The sequence below is a fragment of the Salvelinus namaycush genome, chromosome 27 (assembly GCF_016432855.1).
Source record: "Salvelinus namaycush isolate Seneca chromosome 27, SaNama_1.0, whole genome shotgun sequence".
NCBI lineage: Eukaryota > Metazoa > Chordata > Actinopteri > Salmoniformes > Salmonidae > Salvelinus > Salvelinus namaycush.
In genome coordinates this window covers 7,708,089-7,732,363 of record NC_052333.1, presented here as the reverse complement: position 1 = coordinate 7,732,363, position 24,275 = coordinate 7,708,089, and the positions used below count along the sequence as shown (strand labels likewise).

Sequence of the window (24,275 nt, the reverse complement as noted above, 5' to 3'; positions counted from 1 at the left end):
AATGTCGAAAAAAGTTGGAAGTTGTTGCGCCTCCATCTGTAATTTTCTTCCTGCATGTTTTGCAAGTTGCAATCCGTTTTTTGTTGATACAGCGTCATCTTTATATCTGAAAATAATAATTTTGGGGTGCCATCTTTCCAAGGGCTCCATCTGAATTCACCCGCCGACGTTCCTCTGCACTGCCACACACAACTTTTTCTCAGCTGGCACAATTTGATTGGCTGCTGTCCGATTCAAACTTTAATCCGTTAAATGAAGAGTTGATGCGCCGCACACTTTTTTAATAGCATCATTTTTAGTATTTGGGCTCGGGGAGGGTATCAAGTCAGGTCGAGTCAAAAGGCTCAAGTCCAAGTCAAGTCACGAGTCATTGGTGTTAAAGTCAAAGTCGAGTTGCAAGTCATCATATTTGTGACTCGAGTCCAAGTCATGTGACTCGAGTCCACACCTCTGCTAACTCCTAGTGTTGTTTTTAGCCTCCATTTTTTTCTGCTTTGTCACTTTTGAACGTGGTTGTTATGTTGTTGTTAGGGGAAGACGGCTGCATCCCCGAGCCTGGCGGGCCTGCTTGTTTTTAAGAGAGGGTTTGCATGTTCACGTTTCAGTGCAATCGATCACTCTGCGTGTACTGTGTGTGTAACTCCAGGGTCAGGGCTGTCAGCTAGACAGGGCCTTCCTCCCTGTTTCCTTTCCTAACTGAAGTACTGTGGTGTAGGAGTTTTTCGAGGTGGAGTCCATTGTTAGTTGTGGGCTGAGTTAGTTTAGTAGTTACAGTCTACTGTGGTCTTAATCAAGATCACCGACATCGCGCCACTGAGAGGGATCTATGAAAGGGATTTTGTTGGATGTTTTCCTGCGTGTTATTTCTATGGTCTTTGAATATCACTCTCATTTTGCTCCAGGGCCTTTCCTTCAGTAGTGATACAGGGCCTTTCCTTCAGTAGTGATCCAGGGCCTTTCCTTCAGTAGTGATCCAGGGCCTTTCCTTCAGTAGTGATCCAGGGCCTTTCCTTCAGTAGTGATCCAGGGCCTTTCCTTCAGTAGTGATCCAGGGCCTTTCCTTCAGTAGTGATTCCATCTCTTTGCTGTGGTTGATCACAGCAACTTAGGCACACACCACTAAGGGGTCGAAGAGCCTGACGAGGCCTACGTTCCCCTTTTCCTTCGATTGATTTGTTAATGATTTATTTGTGCATGACAAGTTGTAGGCCAACTTTACAAGACTTGTGTTTATGACTTATTCTGTTTCCTTTTGGGGGAAACAGAATACGGCGAGAGGGGGATTTATGAACCGTTTTCATGAGGGCCTCAACGAGCTTCCCTGACCAACACCCCAGGGAGGCATTGCAGAGATATACTGTATGTTATTTTTACCAAATTTCATGAAAAAGCAACTCCCAAGAATGGACCTCAGAGAAATATAGCTGCGGTCCTTTCTTGAGTGTAGCAGTCTTCTGCCCCAATGTTTGGAAGACTTCTATTAGCCTGTCCATTTACTCAGACAAGCACTCCATTCTCACAGAGACCTTTGGTAGGATCAGCATAGCTGCATAAATTACCAACACCACTTGAGAATGTGCTTCATTTTCTTGTCTTACACTTGAACTGGTCTCCTATATTTTAAGTTTTAAGAATATGAATTGTTGACGCAGCAGTTGGTCCCACTGCTCTCTGTGAGCTAAATCTACCATTATAAATCACAGGGTTGTTGTTGACACGTCGGACCTCAAGCTGCTAAAACTGCAGACTTACTGATCCACATAGCACATTGTGACTGCTTTAATTCCTCCCCACCCCTGTGTGTGGGGGTGGTGGGGTGGGTGTGTGGTGTGTATGCAGTGTCTCCGGACATGCGTGTGTGTGTGTATGGCCGTGTGTGCGAGAGAGAGATAGAGTGTGTGTGTGTGTTCTGGTGAGTGGGAGGGGGATTTGTCATACTCCCTGTTAACGTTGGCACACGTGGACGCCCTCTGTCCCAGCCTCACGGCCCCACCCACTCTCCCACTGCAGCAACACTGCTGCAGCAGTGCTACACACAAACACACACACACACACACACACACACACACACACACACACACACAACCTGATCCACTTTGTTTACAGTCCTACTGTATTATCAGGCTACCGTGGGAGAGTGAGTCTCAACAAATCCATCTGCTGCCACTTCCCTAAGCAAATCTGCATCTTGTCTGAGCTGGAGATGAAATGAATACTGTAATGAGTACGCACAGTAGGCTACATGTCGCCATGGTGTTCTCAGAGTTGATGAGATGCCAAGCCATCAAGGGAGGGAATGGGACTAAGAAATACAATAACTAGTCTATGACTATGGTTTTAATTTCATGATGTAAAAAATACATATTATCAGAACTTTTCCCTGACCTTGAGAGATTTGGTATACTGTGACCTGACCTTGAGAGATGTGGTATACTGTGACCTGACCTTGAGATATTTGGTATACTGTGACCTGACCATGAGAGATGTGGTATACTGTGACCTGACCTTGAGAGATGTGGTATGCTGTGACCTGACCTAGAGATATGTGGTATGCTGTGATCTGACCTTGAGAGATGTGGTATACTGTGACCTGACCTAGAGATATGTGGTATGCTGTGACCTGATCTAGAGAGATGTGGTATGCTGTGACCTGATCTAGAGAGATTTGGTATGCTGTGACCTGACCTTGAGATATGTGGTATGCTGTGATCTGACCTAGAGAGATGTGGTATGCTATGACCTGACCTAGAGAGATGTGGTATGCTGTGACCTGACCTAGAGAGATGTGGTATGCTGTGACCTGACCTTGAGAGATGTGGTATGCTGTGACCTGACCTTGAGAGATGTGGTATGCTGTGACCTGACCTTGAGAGATGTGGTATGCTGTGACCTGACCTAGAGAGATGTGGTATACTGTGACCTGACCTAGAGAGATGTGGCATGCTGTGACCTGACCTTGAGATATTTGCTATACTGTGACCTGACCTTGAGAGATTTGGTATGCTGTGACCTGACCTTGAGATATGTGGTATGCTGTGATCTGACCTAGAGAGATGTGGTATGCTATGACCTGACCTAGAGAGATGTGGTATGCTGTGACCTGACCTTGAGAGATGTGGTATACTGTGACCTGACCTTGAGAGATGTGGTATACTGTGACCTGACCTTGAGAGATGTGGTATGCTGTGACCTGACCTAGAGAGATGTGGTATGCTGTGACCTGACCTAGAGAGATGTGGCATGCTGTGACCTGACCTAGAGAGATGTGGTATGCTGTGACCTGACCTTGAGATATTTGGTATACTGTGACCTGACCATGAGAGATGTGGTATGCTGTGACCTGACCTTGAGAGATGTGGTATGCTGTGACCTGACCTTGAGAGATGTGGTATGCTGTGACCTGACCTTGAGATATTTGGTATGCTGTGACCTGACCATGAGAGATGTGGTATGCTGTGACCTGACCTTGAGAGATGCGGTATGCTGTGACCTGACCTTGAGAGATGAGGTATACTGTGACCTGACCATGAGAGATGTGGTATACTGTGACCTGACCTTGAGAGATGTGGTATGCTGTGACCTGACCTTGAGAGATGTGGTATACTGTGACCTGACCTTGAGAGATGTGGTATACTGTGACCTGACCTTGAGAGATGTGGTATGCTGTGACCTGACCTTGAGAGATGTGGTATGCTGTGACCTGACCTTGAGAGATGTGGTATACTGTGACCTGACCTTGAGAGATGTGGTATGCTGTGATCTGACCTTGAGAGATGTGGTATGCGGGGCAGGGAGTTGTAAATGGCTCTGTGATCAGAAGGTTAAAGCAGCTCACCCCCCTAAGCCGACCATCTAACCTCGGTAGCTCAGCAAATATCAATAATTTCTATGGACTGTCAGTGAGTCACCAAGCTTAAAAATGGCCGCCATGCAACACGGTCCAATAATTCAGATGGCTCATGGATGAATTGATCAATGGGTATACAGCCTGACTGTCCTCATCAAAGCCATTGAAATGCATGCGAGTACATGGACAACAATTCAAATATAAATGGCAAACCCTGAGTAAGGCGTCACCAGTCCGCCCAGCTCTCCCTGGGTGTGTTGTGGTTGGTGGTTATTTGTGCCCCTGTCCTCCCCCTGCCTGCCTGCCTGCCTGCCTGGTTGGTTAGCTGGCCTCCTGACTCCTCAGTATGCCCAGTGTAATCCATATCTGGGCCTCTATTTGGGTCAGTCAAGTAGTAACACACATTCACGTATACACACACACACACACACACACACACACACACGCACACGCACATGTACACAAACACGCACACACACACGCACATGTACACAAACACGCACACACACACACGTATACAAACACACACACACGTATAGGCTACATACTTACAAGTACAAACAGCTTCTAGAGGTGCCATGATAATGAGTGCCTAAGGATAAACGGTATCCTATCTTGTTCTATAGACATTATCATCACACTGATCTTAATTCCCCCCTGAGAGAACATGAAATTACAACTTCTGTTTTATAGCTGCACATGAGAACAAATGTTTATCCCTTGAGTTGAGTAACATAGGCAGTTATAGTATTTGAACTTGTATGAATGCTGGTGTTGGGTGACTTGACATTGAAGGCTGTCTCTCCCAGTGTTCTAGAACTGAAGGTACGTCCCTGGCCCCATTCTGTCACTCAAAACTTTGAGCTTGACCAAATATCAAGTATGGTCCTAATTTATACTGAACATAAATATAAACTCAACAGGTAAAGTGTTGGTCCCATGTTTCATGAGCTGATATAAAAGATCACAGAAATGTTCCGTACACACAGAAAAGCTTATTTCTGTAAAATGTTGTTTAAATCCCTGTTAGGGAGCATTTCTCCTTTGCCAAGATAATACATCCACCAGACAGGTGTGGCATATCAAGAAGCTGATTAAAAACACAAGTGCACCTTGTGCTGAGTACAATAAAATGGCACTTTAAAAGGTGCAGTTTTGTCACACAACACAATTCCACAAATGTCTCAAGTTTTGAGGGAGTGTGCAATTGGAATGCTGACTACAGGAATGTCCACCAGAGCTGTTGCCAAAGAATTTAATTATTTTCTCTACCATAAGCCGCCTCCAATGGCGTTTTTTGCAGTACGTCCAACAGGCCTCACAACTGCAGACCACGTGTTACCACGCCAGCCCAGGACCTCCACATCCGGCTTCTTCACCTGCGGGATCATCTGAAACCCCCCTGACAGCTGATTAAACTGAGGAGTATTTCTATCCGTAACAAAACCCTTTCGTGGTTGGAAAAAGTCATTCTGATTGGCTGGGCCTGACTCCCCAGTAGGGTTGAAATCAATAGATTGACTGATTTCCTTTATATGAACTGTAACTCAGTAGAATCATTTAAATTGTTGCGTGATGTGTTTATATTTTTGTTCAGTGTAGTTTTGTATCGGCCTTTTGAACTCACTAGGCCTAGGCTACATAACCTTGCCATATTTCAGTCCACAGAGAACAACGTGTAGGGTTCAGTACCATGTGACTGTGTTATGTAACCGTCCTGCGGTAGGCAGGCTGAGAGGGAAGGCAGGTAATAATAACACGACACACTGAGTCTGATCCTGTTCTGCTCTGTCCTTCACAATGTTTCTGCTGAGGCCTTTTGTTTGCTTTTCTCTCTCAATACCATTCAGTGGAGAAGAGACTTGACTGTGGACATCATCATTCTGCCTGGCAACAGCATTATTGAAAAGGACTAATAGCCTTTTCCTCAGGTGCTGAACAGATGGATGTCTCTTCTTTACGACTGTAGTATAATATAGGCACTAGTGGAAATGCTACAGTGGTTGAATGTTACAGTGAAAAAGTATAACATTACTGTATTGTCTTAACTTTGTTGAGCAGGTGATCTACTGTACATGGGTATGGCTCAGATAGCCTAGCGGTTAAGAACGTTGGCCCAGTAACTGAAAGGTTTCTGGTTTGAATCCCTGAACTGACTAGGTGAAGAATCTGTCGATGTGCCCTTGAGCAAGGCACTTAACCCTAGTTGCTCTGGATAAGAGTGTCTGCTAAATTATGTAAATGTAAAGTTTCTCTTACATTGGTTACAAATCTGAGACTTAAAGTACGTATATTTTATTACTGTAGATAAAACCACTCCCAATCAGACATCAATACAAGAATAAAGGCAAAACCACCACCAATTACCCAAATCTAAAGAAATACCCCTCTGAGGATATCTCTTTCTCTCAGGGGGTTTTCGTTTTGCATCCGATGAGGAAGCCCCTCTGAAGACTAGATTCATATAAGATGAGAGCCTATAATGCACTCCCATCTCTCCTAGGTCTCAGTAACTCAGTATATAACTGATAAATGAAAAGTGTCGGAGAGAGAGAGGGAGAGACGTTTTAACGTGGACATTAGATAGTGTAATCTCAGATTGGAGCATGCATTAAACCAACAGTTCCAGGACACACTCACTAATTTCCTTCTGAAACCCTGGCCCCCTCATGTACAGTCACAGCTCTATGTACCCTCAGCCTCCTTTCAGCATGTCCTGTCTCTCCTCTCTCCCCCCTCCCTCTCCTCTCTCTCCCCTGTCTCTCCTCTCTCCCCCTCCCTCTCCTCTCTCTCCCCCTCCCTCTCCTCTCTCTCCCCCTCCTCTCCTCTTCCTCCCTCCCTCTCCTCTCTCTCCCCCTCCTCTCCTCTTCCTCCCTCCCTCTCCTCTCTCTCCCCCTCCTCTCTCTCTCTCCCTCCCTCTCCTCTCTCTCCCCCCTCCTCTCTCTCTCCTCTCTCCTTGTCTCTCTTTCGCTCTCCCCTCTCTCTATATATACATCTTGCACTCTATCTCCCTTAATCCCATCTCTCTCTCTCTCTCTCTCTCTCTCTCTCTCTCTCTCTCTCTCTCTCTCTCTCTCTCTCTCTCTCTCTCTCTCTCTCTCTCTCTCTCTCTCTCTCTCTCTCTCTCTCTCTCTCTCTCTCTCTCTCTCTCTCTCTCTCTCTCTCTCTCTCTCTCTCTCCTCTCTCTCTCACTCAAGACTGTCTTACAGGCTGTGTGAGAGCTAGACCTAACCCACAGAGCCTCCCCAACCCAGAGAGCCTCCCCAGTCAGCTCACAATGCAATTAACCTCCACGGCCCTCCAGGTGCAAACACGTCTTGCTTGACTGCTACAGGAGCTCCTATCCCGCCCAGAGACGGAAGAGGAAGCAAGACATCCCACTCCCTCATTTTTTCTGGTTCATATACAGTCAATGAACTAAGTAGACCAGACCCAGCTGCTATCACATTGGTGACTTTGGGAGAGCCACCCCTTAAGTAAACCTGAACTGTGAACATTTGTTTCAATGGTAAATGGCCTGAGAAAGACCTCTTCATTTATCCACCATCTTTGTCGTGCCCCCGGAGTCAGACGTGTTCTGAAAATGTACTCGGTTCTGAGATGTGATTGGCATTCTAATTTCAAATCTTACTGGATTTGCCACTCACTGCCTCTGCCTAAAAAACCAACAGGAAGCTACTGATTCACTCTCACAAACCAGCCTGACATTTCCCCATCCCAGACTCAATCCTCTGAGTCATTCTAATGCCTAGTTGTTTGTTCAGGACACAACAGTGCACACGCACACACACACATAGAGAGACACACACACACAGAGAGACACTCGCAGACAGACAGGAGGGGTTGGTTATTAAAGGCAGCTTTATTCATGCCTTATTACAGGATAAAGGAGAAGACTGAAAATCCCCCGGGAGGTGTGTGAGGAGCGAGTGGGTCCTTTCTCCCTCCCTCCCTCTCTATACTCTACCCTGTACCGTATGCACCAGTCTCTGCCCAGAGGCTTAAGCACTACTAATAGCCAGATGACTATGAACTAGGCCTTTACATGCTTAAATCTTCAAATCATCTTTGATTCACCTCAGAGTTTTAAACAATGTAGTGAATCTGTTTCCACCTTTTCCACAATCAAGCCAAACTGACCCATATCATTCTGTATGAGGCTAGTGTGGTTCAGTACAGGTTGGCATGGTTCAGTTTTCTGCTGTCTTACTGGAAGTTTAAAAACGTTACTGTCATTACAGTCTGCCAACCTCCATTTTAATAACTAACTCTCTCTTTCTCTCTCTCTCTCTCTCTCTGGCCCTGGCTTACTGGCGGCTATTCCCGTGGTGCATCCTGGGTATGTGCAGATTGATCGGCCACTCGATGGGGATTCACAGAGGAGCTCTCACCTGTGTCGCCTCCTGCCCTCCACCCTGCCGCCTGCCCTCCCTCTTCTGCACCTCCTCCACACACATCATGAAACTGGTATTAACTGAATGGCAATTGATATGGATTTTTACTGATTCTAGTAGACAGTAAACCAACTAACACAAAAAGGGAGGAAAAGCCATCTAATTTTCACACGTCCTTCTTCACACTAAATGAACCTGCCTGTGGGGTTCTGAGCTGCCTGAGTTGAAAGCCCACCCTGAAAAACAACCCAATGCCTCTTTAAGGAACACACAAGGAATGTATTGTACGCTTTAAGAGATTATTCTTTCTTCCTGATAACGACGTTCGAGGACATCGACAGCAGAGGGAGCTACTTTGAGGACGAGCTCACACCTGTCACCGCTGGTGTATGAAAACAGATCTATTTTTTTTATTTAGTTTTGAATCAATTTTTTTTTCTGGAGCCTGAAGGGTTGTGCGTTTGGCTGTGTGCATGCCGAAGAAGAAGAAAATGGCTCCCCAGAACTCTGAGGCCGATGCTATGCAAGTGCAGGGGGTGATGGTGGTCCCTGCTGCTAAGAAAACCACCACAGGTTCTGCCTCCACAGGGGACGGAGGAGCAGGAGGAGGAGGAGGTTTGGTGCTGGAGTCATGCCAGGAGGAGTCGGTGAGCGAGGGGTCTATAGACCGGATCCCGCTGCGCCAGTGGGTGATGCACGGAGCCGTCATGTTTGGACGAGAGTTCTGCTACGCCATGGAAACAGCCCTGGTTACGCCTGTACTGCTGCAAATAGGTAAGAGAGATCAGTGTATAGAAAGCATGGAGATTGTACAGACATGTGCACACATGTATGTAAACACACACACAGCAAGAGTTAACCAAAGTCATGTAGATGATGAAGTCATGCAGATGATGATCTATATCAACACAACATATCCCCACATCTATATCAACACATCATATCCCCAAATCTATATCAACACAACATATCCCCACATCTATATCAACACAACATATCCCCACATCTATATCAACACATCATATCCCCACATCTATATCCCCACAACATATCCCCACATCTATATCAACACAACATATCCCCACAACATGTCCCCACATCTATATCAACACAACATATCCCCACATCTATATCAACACAACATATCCCCACATCTATATCAACACAACATATCCCCACATCTATATCACACAACATATCCCCACAACATATCCCCACATCTATATCAACACAACATATCCCCACATCTATATCAACACATCATATCCCCACATCTATATCCCCACAACATATCCCCACATCTATATCAACACAACATATCCCCACAACATGTCCCCACATCTATATCAACACAACATATCCCCACATCTATATCAACACAACATATCCCCACATCTATATCAACACAACATATCCCCACATCTATATCAACACAACATATCCCCACAACATATCCCCACATCTATATCAACACAACATATCCCCACATCTATATCAACACATCATATCCCCAAATCTATATCAACACAACATATCCCCACATCTATATCAACACAACATATCCCCACATCTATATCAACACATCATATCCCCACATCTATATCCCCACATCATATCCCCACATCTATATCCCCACAACATATCCCCACATCTATATCAACACAACATATCCCCACATCTATATCAACACAACATATCCCCACATCTATATCAACACAACATATCCCCACATCTATATCAACACAACATATCCCCACATCTATATCAACACAACATATCCCCACATCTATATCAACACATCTATATCAACACAACATATCCCCACATCTATATCAACACAACATATCCCCACATCTATATCAACACAACATATCCCCACAACATGTCCCCACATCTATATCAACACAACATATCCCCACATCTATATCAACACAACATATCCCCACATCTATATCAACACAACATATCCCCACATCTATATCAACACAACATATCCCCACAACATATCCCCACATCTATATCAACACAACATATCCCCACATCTATATCAACACAACATATCCCCACATCTATGTCAACACATCATATCCCCACATCTATGTCAACACAACATATCCCCACATCTATATCAACACAACATATCCCCACATCTATATCCATACATCTATATCAACACATCATATCCCCACATCTATATCCCCACATCTATATCAACACATCATATCCCCACATCTATATCAACACAACATATCCCCACATCTATATCAACACAACATATCCCCACAACATATCCCCACAACATATCCACACATCTATATCAACACAACATATCCCCACATCTATATCAACACAACATATCCCCACATCTATATCAACACAACATATCCCCACAACATATCCCCACAACATATCCCCACATCTATATCAACACATCATATCCCCACATCTATATCAACACATCTATATCCACACATCTATATCCCCACATCTATATCCCCACATCTATATCCCCACATCTATATCAACACATCTATATCCACACATCTATATCAACACAACATATCCCCACAACATATCCCCACATCTATATCAACACAACATATCCCCACATCTATATCAACACATCTATATCCACACATCTATATCAACACAACATATCCCCACAACATATCCACACATCTATATCAACACAACATATCCACACATCTATATCCACACATCTATATCAACACATCATATCCACACATCTATGTCCACATAACATATCCACACATCTATATCAACACAACATATCCACACATCTATATCAATACAACATATCCCCACATCTATATCCACACATCTATATCAACACAACATATCCCCACATCTATATCAACACAACATATCCCCACATCTATATCAACACAACATATCCCCACATCTATATCAACACAACATATCCCCACATCTATATCAACACAACATATCCCCACATCTATATCAACACAACATATCCCCACATCTATATCAACACAACATATCCCCACATCTATATCAACACATCTATATCAACACAACATATCCCCACATCTATATCAACACAACATATCCCCACATCTATATCAACACAACATATCCCCACAACATGTCCCCACATCTATATCAACACAACATATCCCCACATCTATATCAACACAACATATCCCCACATCTATATCAACACAACATATCCCCACATCTATATCAACACAACATATCCCCACAACATATCCCCACATCTTTATCAACACAACATGTCCCCACATCTATATCAACATAACATATCCCCACATCTATATCAACACAACATATCCCCACATCTATGTCAACACATCATATCCCCACATCTATGTCAACACAACATATCCCCACATCTATATCAACACAACATATCCCCACATCTATATCCATACATCTATATCAACACATCATATCCCCACATCTATATCCCCACATCTATATCAACACATCATATCCCCACATCTATATCAACACAACATATCCCCACATCTATATCAACACAACATATCCCCACAACATATCCCCACAACATATCCACACATCTATATCAACACAACATATCCCCACATCTATATCAACACAACATATCCCCACATCTATATCCCCACAACATATCCCCACAACATATCCCCACAACATATCCACACATCTATATCAACACATCATATCCCCACATCTATATCAACACATCTATATCCACACATCTATATCAACACAACATATCCCCACATCTATATCCCCACATCTATATCAACACATCTATATCCACACATCTATATCAACACAACATATCCCCACAACATATCCCCACATCTATATCAACACAACATATCCCCACATCTATATCAACACATCTATATCCACACATCTATATCAACACAACATATCCACACATCTATATCAACACAACATATCCACACATCTATATCAACACAACATATCCCCACATCTATATCCACACATCTATATCAACACATCATATCCACACATCTATGTCCACATAACATATCCACACATCTATATCAACACAACATATCCACACATCTATATCAATACAACATATCCCCACATCTATATCCACACATCTATATCAACACAACATATCCCCACATCTATATCAACACAACATATCCCCACATCTATATCAACACAACTTATCCACACAACATATCCCCACATCTATATCCACACATCTATATCCACACAACTTATCCACACATCTATATCAACACAACATATCAACACAACATATCCCCACATCTATATCCACACATCTATATCAACACATCATATCCCCACATCTATATCAACACATATATATCAACACAACATATCCACACAACATATCCAAACATCCATCGTAAACACATTGGATAAGAATTCAAGGTCCTTCCTGCTCTTCAGTGTTCCTGTCACAGCCACAGCCCTAATAACAGGCCTGCCTAGGAAAGACAAGGCTCCAGTCCTTTTACAGTCAATCTGATTAGATGGTATCTCGCGACTATAAACAGTAAATCATACTGTTTGACTGGCCCGGGGTCGTGGCGGCAGCAAAGTATAGAGACACTGGATGCGACTTAGCAGAGGATTAGAATAACCACCTGGGGGATGCGCTGATACACCAGTGTTCATCTTGACTAATGATAGTGATAGCTCAGTCGACTACAGCTGTGGATAAAAATCACCGAACAAAGACTTTTTCAGATCTAGTGAAGAGGGGCTGTGTTTCCATTAGGATAGCTGTTCTGTTATTAATGCCATTAAATAATAATTTGAGTTCATCCAGCCATCTCTGTCTGACGTCAGTTTTGATTCCAGTGTTTTGAAGGTCTAGCTAGCTGTCTCTGGCTGTCCTTGCCTCTAAATTTGCTGTTGCGTCTGCTTGGGGATTACAGCTCTCAGAAACACCACAATCCATCCTGGCCTCAAAGACACCCTACCTACCTCACCGCTCTCACGTCAACCCACCTCACAGAGGGGGGGGGAGTAAAGGGAGAGATGTGTGGAGTGAGGGAGAGAGAGACATTCTCTGCTCAGAGCTCTGACTGAGTTTACAACTCCATGTGTTCCCTGCACCCATTCTCAAGCTATTTACTTTATAGTGCACTACATTTGACCAGGGCCTATAGACCTACCTCCTCACCTAGACAGACTGAGTTTCAATGATGGTGTGGGTGACATCGCGTGCTCTGGGTTACCTAAGAAGGGCATGGTACTGGAGCAGAGTCCAGTCCAGGGAAACACCCCTGTGGAAGTGACTTAGCGTTTGACTTCAGTATTGTCTGATTGCGTTCATCATAAGGTGAGACAATGCCGTCCATTAGTCTGTTGAAACGTCTCTTCGTTCTCTCCTTTGACGTAAAGTAGGCCTCTGTCGTCACAAGCTATCACTGTGTTATTTGTTTTTGGCAGAGTGACAACCCAAATTCCTACCCTTGGTAAAATTCTATATATACCATTGTACATTATCATATACACTATTCCCTATACTGTATAGTGCCCAATATAATGCACTACTTTTGACCGTTAAAGAAGAAGTTACTTGTCTCCTATAGCAATATGAAGACATAGGCGACTAGTTAGACTAAATAGGTCCCCCAGGGAATAGGCCTAACCTAGAAACCCAGTGCCCTGCATTCTGACCATCAGTTTCCTCCGAACATCTTGGGAAACACAGAGAGCAGCAGTATTGTTCTTGATGTGCAGGTTAGGATGGCGACTCACTGTGTAACTGCACTTTTCTTTTGTTGTTATTGAACGTTTATTTTAACCTAGCCTGATGAGCCCGTCATGTTGAGCCCTCAACAGGCAGCTCACGTAGGGGATGTTTGTTGACACAGCCTAGAGTAGAGAAGGGTAATGGTATTTTCCACTAGAGCTGTTCAAATACAATGATATGTAAACAAACATCATTGTAGGATGGTGACAGTCAGAGTCAGATTCAAGTGAACTGAACTGATTCGGCTTGAGACGCCTCATTTCCTTGGTCTCTCTGGTGGTTGTCATTGCTGTTCAGTGTTCTGATTATGTCACCGTTTGAGGTCTCGCCTTAACATCTTTCTTTTAAGAGTGTACTATCTAGAACCTAAAAGAGTTCTTCTTTCAACTGGGGGTTCTACCTGGAACCAAAAAGGTGTCTCCAATGGGGATAAGGTGTCTCCTATGGGGAAAAGGTGTCTCCTATGGGGGAAAAGGTGTCTCCTATGGGGAAAAGGTGTCTCCTATGGGGAAAAGGTGTCTCCTATGGGGAAAAGGTGTCTCCTATGGGGATAAGGTGTCTCCTATGGGGATAAGGTGTCTCCTATGGGGAAAAGGTGTCTCCTATGGGGAAAAGGTGTCTCCTATGGGGAAAAGGTGTCTCCTATGGGGAAAAGGTGTCTCCTATGGGGAAAAGGTGTCTCCTATGGGAAAAGGTGTCTCCTATGGGAAAAGGTGTCTCCTATGGGGATAAGGTGTCTCCTATGGGGGAAAAGGTGTCTCCTATGGGGAAAAGGTGTCTCCTATGGGGGAAAAGGTGTCTCCTATGGGGAAAAGGTGTCTCCTATGGGGAAAAGGTGTCTCCTATGGGGAAAAGGTGTCTCCTATGGGGAAAAGGTGTCTCCTATGGGGAAAAGGTGTCTCCTATGGGGAAAAGGTGTCTCCTATGGGGATAAGGTGTCTCCTATGGGGATAAGGTGTCTCCTATGGGGATAAGGTGTCTCCTATGGGCGGAGGGTTGGTAAGAGGGAGTGATGGACAGATGTGACATAAGCAACGCTAAGAGGTAGCACGCAAGGTTTATGTAACAAAAACAAAAATTAAAAAATAATATATATATATATATAAGATTGTGTTCCACTGTTCCATTCGCAATACCACTGAGAACGTAATGGTCCGAGTCTCCTGTGAATGTTTGGCTGGCTCCTCTACAGAGTTGTGGCTTTCCCCAACAGGAACCCACTCATGGCTCATAAACGTGGGAACACAATCTCAGGAGAATAATAGCCCCATATCAGGGCTTTTTGCTCATTTTTCAACCACACTCATTGTTTATTATTTTCTTCACACAAGGGTAACGACCAAAAATGTGACATTTGTTTAGATGAATAAGCCTAGCTCAGAACATCTGAACCACATGATATATGAGAACTACACAGTGCATGGGAATATAGTAGGTTATAAGTATAACTGTCTACCTGAATAGGCCTAGAGCGAATGGCATTGTACCAGCATCAGACAATGTATGGGAACTAGACAATATACACTGAGTATACCAAACATTATGAACACCTTCCTAATATTGAATTCTCTCTCCCTCTCTGTCTCTGTCTCTCTCTCTCTCTCTCTCTCTCTCTCTCTCTCTCGATATTTCTCTCTCTCTCTCTCGCTGTCTCTCTGTGTCCCTGTCTCTGTCTCGATATCTCTCTGTCTCTGTCTCTGTCTCTCTCTCTCTCTCTCTCTCTCTCTCTCTCTCTCTCTGTCTAACATTATATATGAATAATACCAGTTTACATGACAGCTGCCCTCATGACTAAGGTTACTCTAGACCGTTCTGTAATATAAACTCATGATTTAGGTTGATCTAGTCCTACTGTTAAATAAACTCATGACTAAGGTTAATCTAGTCCTACTGTTGTATAAATGTATGACTAAGGTTAATCTAGTCCTACTGTTAAATAAACTAATGACTAAGGTTAATCTAGTCCTACTGTTAAATAAACTCATGACTAAGGTTAATCTAGTCCTACTGTTGTATAAATTTATGACTAAGGTTAATCTAGTCCTACTGTTAAATAAACTAATGACTAAGGTTAATCTAGTCCTACTGTTAAATAAACTCATGACTAAGGTTAATCTAGTCCTACTGTTAAATAAACTCATGACTAAGGTTAATCTAGTTCTACTGTTAAATAAACTCATGACTAAGGTTAATCTAGTCCTACTGTAATATAAACTCATGACTAAGGTTAATCTAGTCCTACTGTAATATAAACTCATGACTAAGGTTAATCTAGTCCTACTGTTGTATAAACTCATGACTAAGGTTGTGGATTTGCTCTAATCGACAGAAAGCCAGGCTTGTTAGACGGTGTTTGGATGTTGGAAGGCTGGGTGTAGGTTTAGATGGGTCCAGGTTATGTTTGGATGTTGGAAGGCTGGGTGTAGGTTTAGATGGATCCAGGTTATGTTTGGATGTTGGAAGGCTGGGTGTAGGTTTAGGTGGATCCAGGTTATGTTTGGATGTTGGAAGGCTGGGTGTAGGTTTAGATGGATCCAGGTTATGTTTGGATGTTGGAAGGCTGGGTGTAGGTTTAGATTGGTCCAGGTTATGTTTGGATGTTGGAAGGCTGGGTGTAGGTTTAGATGGATCCAGGTTATGTTTGGATGTTGGAAGGTTGGGTGTAGGTTTAGATGGATCCAGGTTATGTTTGGATGTTGGAAGGCTGGGTGTAGGTTTAGATGGATCCAGGTTATGTTTGGATGTTGGAAGGCTGGGTGTAGGTTTAGATGGATCCAGGTTATGTTTGGATGTTGGAAGGCTGGGTGTAGGTTTAGATGGATCCAGGTTATGTTTGGATGTTGGAAGGCTGGGTGTAGGTTTAGATGGATCCAGGTTATGTTTGGATGTTGGAAGGCTGGGTGTAGGTTTAGATGGATCCAGGTTATGTTTGGATGTTGGAAGGCTGGGTGTAGGTTTAGATTGGTCCAGGTTATGTTTGGATGTTGGAAGGCTGGGTGTAGGTTTAGATGGATCCAGGTTATGTTTGGATGTTGGAAGGCTGGGTGTAGGTTTAGATGGATCCAGGTTATGTTTGGATGTTGGAAGGCTGGGTGTAGGTTTAGATGGATCCAGGTTATGTTTGGATGTTGGAAGGCTGGGTGTAGGTTTAGATGGATCCAGGTTATGTTTGGATGTTGGAAGGCTGGGTGTAGGTTTAGATTGGTCCAGGTTATGTTTGGATGTTGGAAGGCTGGGTGTAGGTTTAGATGGATCCAGGTTATGTTTGGATGTTGGAAGGCTGGGTGTAGGTTTAGGTGGATCCAGGTTATGTTTGGATGTTGGAAGGCTGGGTGTAGGTTTAGATGGATACAGGTTATGTTTGGATGTTGGAAGGCTGGGTGTAGGTTTAGGTGGATCCAGGTTATGTTTGGATGTTGGAAGGCTGGGTGTAGGTTTAGATGGGTCCAGGTTATGTTTGGATGTTGGAAGGCTGGGTGTAGGTTTAGATGGATCCAGGTTATGTTTGGATGTTGGAAGGCTGGGTGTAGGTTTAGATGGATCCAGGTTATGTTTGGATGTTGGAAGGCTGGGTGTAGGTTTAGATTGGTCCAGGTTATGTTTGGATGTTGGAAGGCTGGGTGTAGGTTTAGATGGATCCAGGTTATGTTTGGATGTTGGAAGGCTGGGTGTAGGTTTAGGTGGATCCAGGTTATGTTTGGATGTTGGAAGGCTGGGTGTAGGTTTAGATGGATACAGGTTATGTTTGGATGTTGGAAGGCTGGGTGTAGGTTTAGGTGGATCCAGGTTATGTTTGGATGTTGGAAGGCTGGGTGTAGGTTTAGATGGGTCCAGGTTATGTTTGGATGTTGGAAGGCTGGGTGTAGGTTTAGGTGGATCCAGGTTATGTTTGGATGTTGGAAGGCTGGGTGTAGGTTTAGATTGGTCCAGGTTATGTTTGGATGTTGGAAGGCTGGGTGTAGGTTTAGATGGATCCAGGTTATGTTTGGATGTTGGAAGGCTGGGTGTAGGTTTAGATGGATCCAGGTTATGTTTGGATGTTGGAAGGCTGGGTGTAGGTTTAGATGGATACAGGTTATGTTTGGATGTTGGAAGGCTGGGTGTAGGTTTAGGTGGATCCAGGTTATGTTTGGATGTTGGAAGGCTGGGTGTAGGTTTAGATGGGTCCAGGTTATGTTTGGATGTTGGAAGGCTGGGTGTAGGTTTAGGTGGATCCAGGTTATGTTTGGATGTTGGAAGGCTGGGTGTAGGTTTAGGTGGATCCAGGTTATGTTTGGATGTTGGAAGGCTGGGTGTAGGTTTAGATGGATCCAGATTATGTGCCTTTAGTGTTATTACAGGGAGGAGTTAAGGGTGTGAATGTTTAAACGTTAAAACAAAATTTGAGATCTTTAACGTTAAGAAAAATCCCTAAGGGAAACAACTACTTCAAGGTCTCGGAGCGAGTGACGTTACCGATTTGAAATGCCACTAGCGCGCACCGCTAACTAGCCAGCCATTTCACATTGGTTACAAAGGCACGTTTGACTGTCCACTGATATATGCTACATGGACAGTCAAACCTGCCTATTTATAGGTTTTTACTATTTCGTAATAGCTGCAGTAGGACATGTGATTTATGAGTACTATCACCATGCTACAGAGTATGCTACAGCGCATGCTTCAATTGAGGCTAAATATTTGATTACACCCTGTCATCTAGGCTGTGTGTCTGTAATATTTTCCATCCCCAGTGCGAACGAAATGCAAACTTCGCAGGTTTTCCTGCTGCCCGATGAACTAACGGTAGGCATATCGTATGATTGATTATAACACCACGCCACTGGCTAATCCCTGGCATCCCTACCCTATGGTATGTTGGCCAGACATGCCAACTATTTGCAAGGCAGCGAGGAGGCTTCCATTTTGTCCATCCGTGTTTACTTCCCTATGCTGAATAAGAAGAATCACCACAAAGAGATGGAGACTGAGAAGTTCGCTAGGTGGGAATGTGTGAGCTGGCACATTTTTTTAACCCTACTACCGGTAGTCCTCATTCCCCATCCAACATTTCTGCATACCTTGCATATTGAATTCTGGGGGAAAAGTTAGTTGGACATTGTAACAGTGGGGTAGCATAGCTGGACATTTGACGTTGTTAGATGGACATTGAATTCTGGGGAAAAAATAATTAGTTGGATATTGTCAGTTGGACGTTGTATAAGTAGGGTCACATAGCCCAGATCAGGGTTGCCCAAACCCGGTCCTGTGGCCCCCCTGGGTGCACGTTTTGGGTTTTGTCCTTGCACTACACAGTTGATTTGTAGATGACATCTAGCTCAGGGGTAGGCAACCCTGTTCCTGGAGTGCTGCAGATGCTGCAGGATTTGAGGCACCAGACCTGACCAACTGAGCTAATTGATCACTTGGTCTGGTCACCTGGTCTTCCAGTTCAGTTCAATCAAAAACATCAAGTTGCCTACCTCTAAACTAGCTGAACATTGCATAGCATATGTCCAATGGCCAATCTCAGCAATGTTATGGTGTGGCCACAGATCAAAGAACAGCTTGTGACTTACACACTGTGAAATCCCACTGTGGGTTTAATGAATGCACTGCTAGTAGACCTCTGAAATCTATACTGCTATGACACACACACACACACACACACACACACACACACACACACACACACACACACACACACACACACACACACACACACACACACACACAAATACACACAAATACACCCAGGCCCCCCCAGGGCACCCACTACTGCCGGCTCTCTGTCCCTCTCTCCCTCCCAGTTAGACAGCAAGGAGAGATGTTGCCATTTCTCTGACTGCTCACAGTTGAACTCAGGCAACGAGCCGGAGGACTTGCGGTAGACTCATCTCATCACTTTCAGATCTAACTGCTTTAATTCATATTAAGCTGTAGGGCGTTTTCCTTTCATTAACGTGAGATGATAGCTAGATGACATATAGCACTCTGATATGAGCTGTGTGCGTTATGTCATGTGCTCGTTCATTTGTCCAGTACTCTGTCAATATGAGCTGGCCTCATCCCATGTCCTATCGGGCCCTTTAGCTTATTACATGTCAAACAGGAAGCAGTGTGTGTTTGTGTGATGTCACACAGGAAGCAGTGTGTGTGTGTGTGATGTCACACAGGAAGCAGTGTGTGTGGGCAGGCAGGGGGCAGGAACATTCCGTGACTCTGGAGCTTACTGATAGAGAGGCTTTGAGGCAGGCACACACACACACACACACATAAACACACACACACACACACACACACACACACACACACACACACACACACACACACACACACACACACATCTCGCAGCCTGCTGCCAGCCCCCAGACATCACTGTGCCGTGCCTCATGAGTATGCCACATCTCACAGATAGAGCCGAGTCTCTCACACACACACACACACACACACACACACACACACACACACACACACACACACACACACACACACTCTTTCATAATGGATTTTTAATAATTGTCAGTGTGAGCTAAGCTCATTTTTGACTATAAAATGCATTATGCATTATTCCTAGACATCACAGTGACCATGAAGCTGATGGGTTGAACATAGATTGACTATAACAGGCCAACTAGAAACAAAACCATTGGTAATAAAAGGATGGGAACCGGGGTTGGGGTCAATTCCATTTCTATTCCGAAAGTAAACCAAATTCCAATTCCACATTTTCCCTCATTGAAAAGTATTGAATAGAATTGGAATTGGAATATCAGTGTACTTCCTGAATTGACTGGAATTGAAATGGAATTAACCTCAACCGTGATGGGAACCATTAAGCCTAGGTGCTTTATGGTATATGGTCCATGTTGGCCTCTGTTATTTTTAATATCATAAACATTACCACGCTCTTTACAATCAACCTTTATTCTCTCTGGTTGTCTTCCATTGTTTAGTGGCCTGTGAGGCTTTTCATCAGCTTCCCCAAAACAATCAGTGCCGGGTGAACCCAGAGCCTTTGGCTAGAGCGAGAGCTATTCATTTAGGGTTTGTATTATTTCAATATAGCCATCGTCATCCGTCTCCGTCTCCGAACCTTGAGCCATCTGTGCCCACAAAAGCAGGAAACACCCACACTGTGACCTATTTCGTTCCAGGAGCCCGTTGGGAACCTAATTTGTCTGACTAGCTTCTAATAGAGAATGTTTAATGAGGTGTAGTGACTGGGTGGTGGTATTGTTGTGATGGTGGTGTTGTTGTGATGGTGGTGTTGTGATGGTGGTGTTGTTGTGGTGTTGTTGTGATGGTGTTGTTGTGATGGTGTTGTTGTTGTTGTGGTGTTGTTGTGATGGTGGTGTTGTTGTGGTGTTGTTGTTGTTGTGGTGTTGTTGTGTTGACACAGAATCTGCAGCAGTTCATTTTATTATAGAATCTGTGATGCTGTGGTTTACTCCCAGTTGTAAAAAAGAAGGGAATTTATAGTTATGTATTGTGAGGGAGTCCATGTAGACTACAGTGTAATGTAATAATTATTTAGTGATCTTCCATCTGATTTTATTTTGTTAAAAGGATGTTGTCAACGAGGCACTTTATCTACTTCCCCAGAGTCAGATGAAGTGGTGGATACCATTTTTATGTCTCTGTGTCCAGTATGAAGGAAGTTGGAGGTAATTTCACAAGCCAGTGCTAACTCGCGTCAGCGGAAGTACATAAAGGGTCTCATTGCCAAAATCCCAAAGTATCCCTTTAATAATCCCTTTAATAATCTGCAAACATACAACTCAACTCAATTTTGTCTTATTTTGTACCTGTCTGTGTTAAATTCACCATGTCTCTGCTGTGGTTGGTTGGAGGAAGAATCCTCTCTTCCTCCGCCTTTACTGCAGTGTCCCAGGACTATGTGGCTGACTACTGACTACTGCAGTATTATGTAACACTGCTGACTAACAGCTGTGTGTGTGTGTGATTCATGCAGTTTTAAAGGCGAGCAGAGTGGATGCCGCATAAAACAAAATGTCCTTGTTACATTAGAAGCCAGCTCGGAATCAATCAATCAGAACTGAGGCCGGCCCCTCTCTTCTCATTCACACTGCTAACACACAATACATCATCTTACCTGGCACTGTGCAAATGACCTCGAAGGCACCTTGATGACACTACTGTTCTACGCGCTTAGAAGAGGGAACAGACAGCTTTGTGTGTTTGTGTGTGATTCATACTGCGTGACTGCTGAGCTAGCTCTTGTCCTGGCTGTCTTCTATTCTGTATTACAGGACAGTACTGACTCCCCTGTCCTGGCTGTCTTCTATTCTGTATTACAGGACAGTACTGACTCCCCTGTCCTGGCTGTCTTCTATTCTGTATTACAGGGCAGTACTGACTCCCCTGTCCTGGCTGTCTTCTATTCTGTATTACAGGGCAGTACTGACTCCCCTGTCCTGGCTGTCTTCTATTCTGTATTACAGGGCAGTACTGACTCCCCTGTCCTGGCTGTCTTCTATTCTGTATTACAGGGCAGTACGGACTCCCCTGTCCTGTGTCCTGAGCATCTCCTTTGGCTGCTTAATGAATGCACCAATACAAACATGATGCCATTATAATCTATCTCTCCTACGTGTAGGCTACACGCACACGTTGACATACTTACCAAAACAAACACAACCCCCCTCTCACTCTCACTCACTCTCCTGCACTTTACTCCCTCCCTCTCTCGCTCTTTCTCACTCACTCACTCACTCACTCACTCACTCACTCACTCACTCACTCACTCACTCACTCACTCACTCACTCACTCACTCACTCACTCACTCACTCACTCACTCACAGACATGCACACACACCCTCAGCTCAGCACGGAAAACAAACAAACGCTGCAACGTAGCCTGCCGAGCGGGGGATTTCTGTCTGTTCGTCTGTCTGTCCATATGTCTGTCTCTAGGTCTCTTATTTGAGAGTCAGATCTACCCTGCTCTCTGCTCGGTCGGCGGAGCCTGGCAAAGCTCTTCATCACTGGGTGCACTTTAAACCGCCCTCAGTAATTAAATCACCCTTTTCGATGTCAACTGCAGGAAGGCAGGCAGGCCGCTGTGCCACCGGTGGCTCTATTGGCAGGAGCTTCCACCTGTCATCATATTTCACTGTTTCACTTCTTAAGTGCATAACAAAATGACATTTTGTTGATGCAGTTTATTTCGATTCTTAAATGTATTTCAGCGTTGTTATTGTCTATTGTTGATAGTTATCTCTAGGCTACAGAATGAATTGCAGTTTCTCTCCTCTGGTTTGCTGAAGTTGTTTACAAGCTATAGTACTTTGTCAGTGGACCCGGCAGTACTGTGGATCCGGCAGTACTGTGGACTCGGCAGTACTGTGGACCCGGCTGCTCTAATCACTGCTCCCTACATTCTTAGAAAAAAAGGTGCTATCTAGAACCTGAAAGGGCTCTTTGGCTGTCCCCATAGGAGAACCCTTTTCGATTCCAGGTAGAACCCTTTTGGTTCCATGTAAAACCCTGTACACAGAGGGTTCTACCCTTTTTTCCCAAGAGTGTACCGCACCACTGTTATAATTGGGAAACGAGTGCTCTGTTGCCACCATCCATCAAATGTTGTGTGTTTGTGTGTGAGTAGGAACCCATCTCTTCTGGGATGGATGGGCGTTTTATAAAATAGTCTCCTCACTGACACTCCCCCTCACACTGCTGGGAAGCAGCAAACGCTATGACTCACATCCCAACACCATGTAGGCCAGTCTCCTCTCCTCCCCCTCCTCCCTTCCACCGCGCTCACCTCTCAGGGGCTCTGCTACAAATGTGTCAATGCATTTAAACTGGCATCTCTCCCTTTTAGTCCCTCAATCTCTCTCTCTCCTCTCTCTTTCTCTCTTTCTCTCTCTCTCTCTTTCTCTGTCTGTCTCTCTCTCTCTCTCTCTCTCTCTCTCTCTCTCTCTCTCTCTCTCTCTCTCTCTCTCTCTCTCTCTCTCTCTCTCTCTCTCTTTCTCTTTCTCTCTCTATGTGTCTGAACATTAAGAACACCTTCCTAATATTGAGTTGCTATCCCCCCATTTGCCCTCACAACAGCCTACATTTGTCAGGGCATGAACTCTACAAGGTGTCGAAAGCATTCCACAGGGATGCTTCTGTTAGCAGTTGATGTTATTCTTTAGTAACACAGACCCCAAAGCAAATCAGGGTTTATTCAAATAGGAAAATCATGCTTGGAAGTAGATGGTCATTCTCCCCTGTCCTCAGTGATGCTCTCCTGAGACTCTCTCCAGTGAACAAAGGGACAGGATC

General features: G+C 44.2%; 1 protein-coding gene across 1 annotated transcript in view; it reads left to right on the top strand.

Annotated features, from left to right (window-relative positions):
* The window catches only part of LOC120022565 (solute carrier family 45 member 4-like), a 77,112-nt gene that overhangs the window by 17,814 nt on the left and 35,023 nt on the right, over positions 1–24,275 (top strand). Inside the window, exon 3 of the mRNA XM_038966524.1 lies at positions 8,197–9,015. Within this exon, the coding sequence (XP_038822452.1) occupies positions 8,715–9,015 (301 nt within the window). The 5' untranslated portion in view covers positions 8,197–8,714. The remainder of the gene's footprint in view (positions 1–8,196; positions 9,016–24,275) is intronic.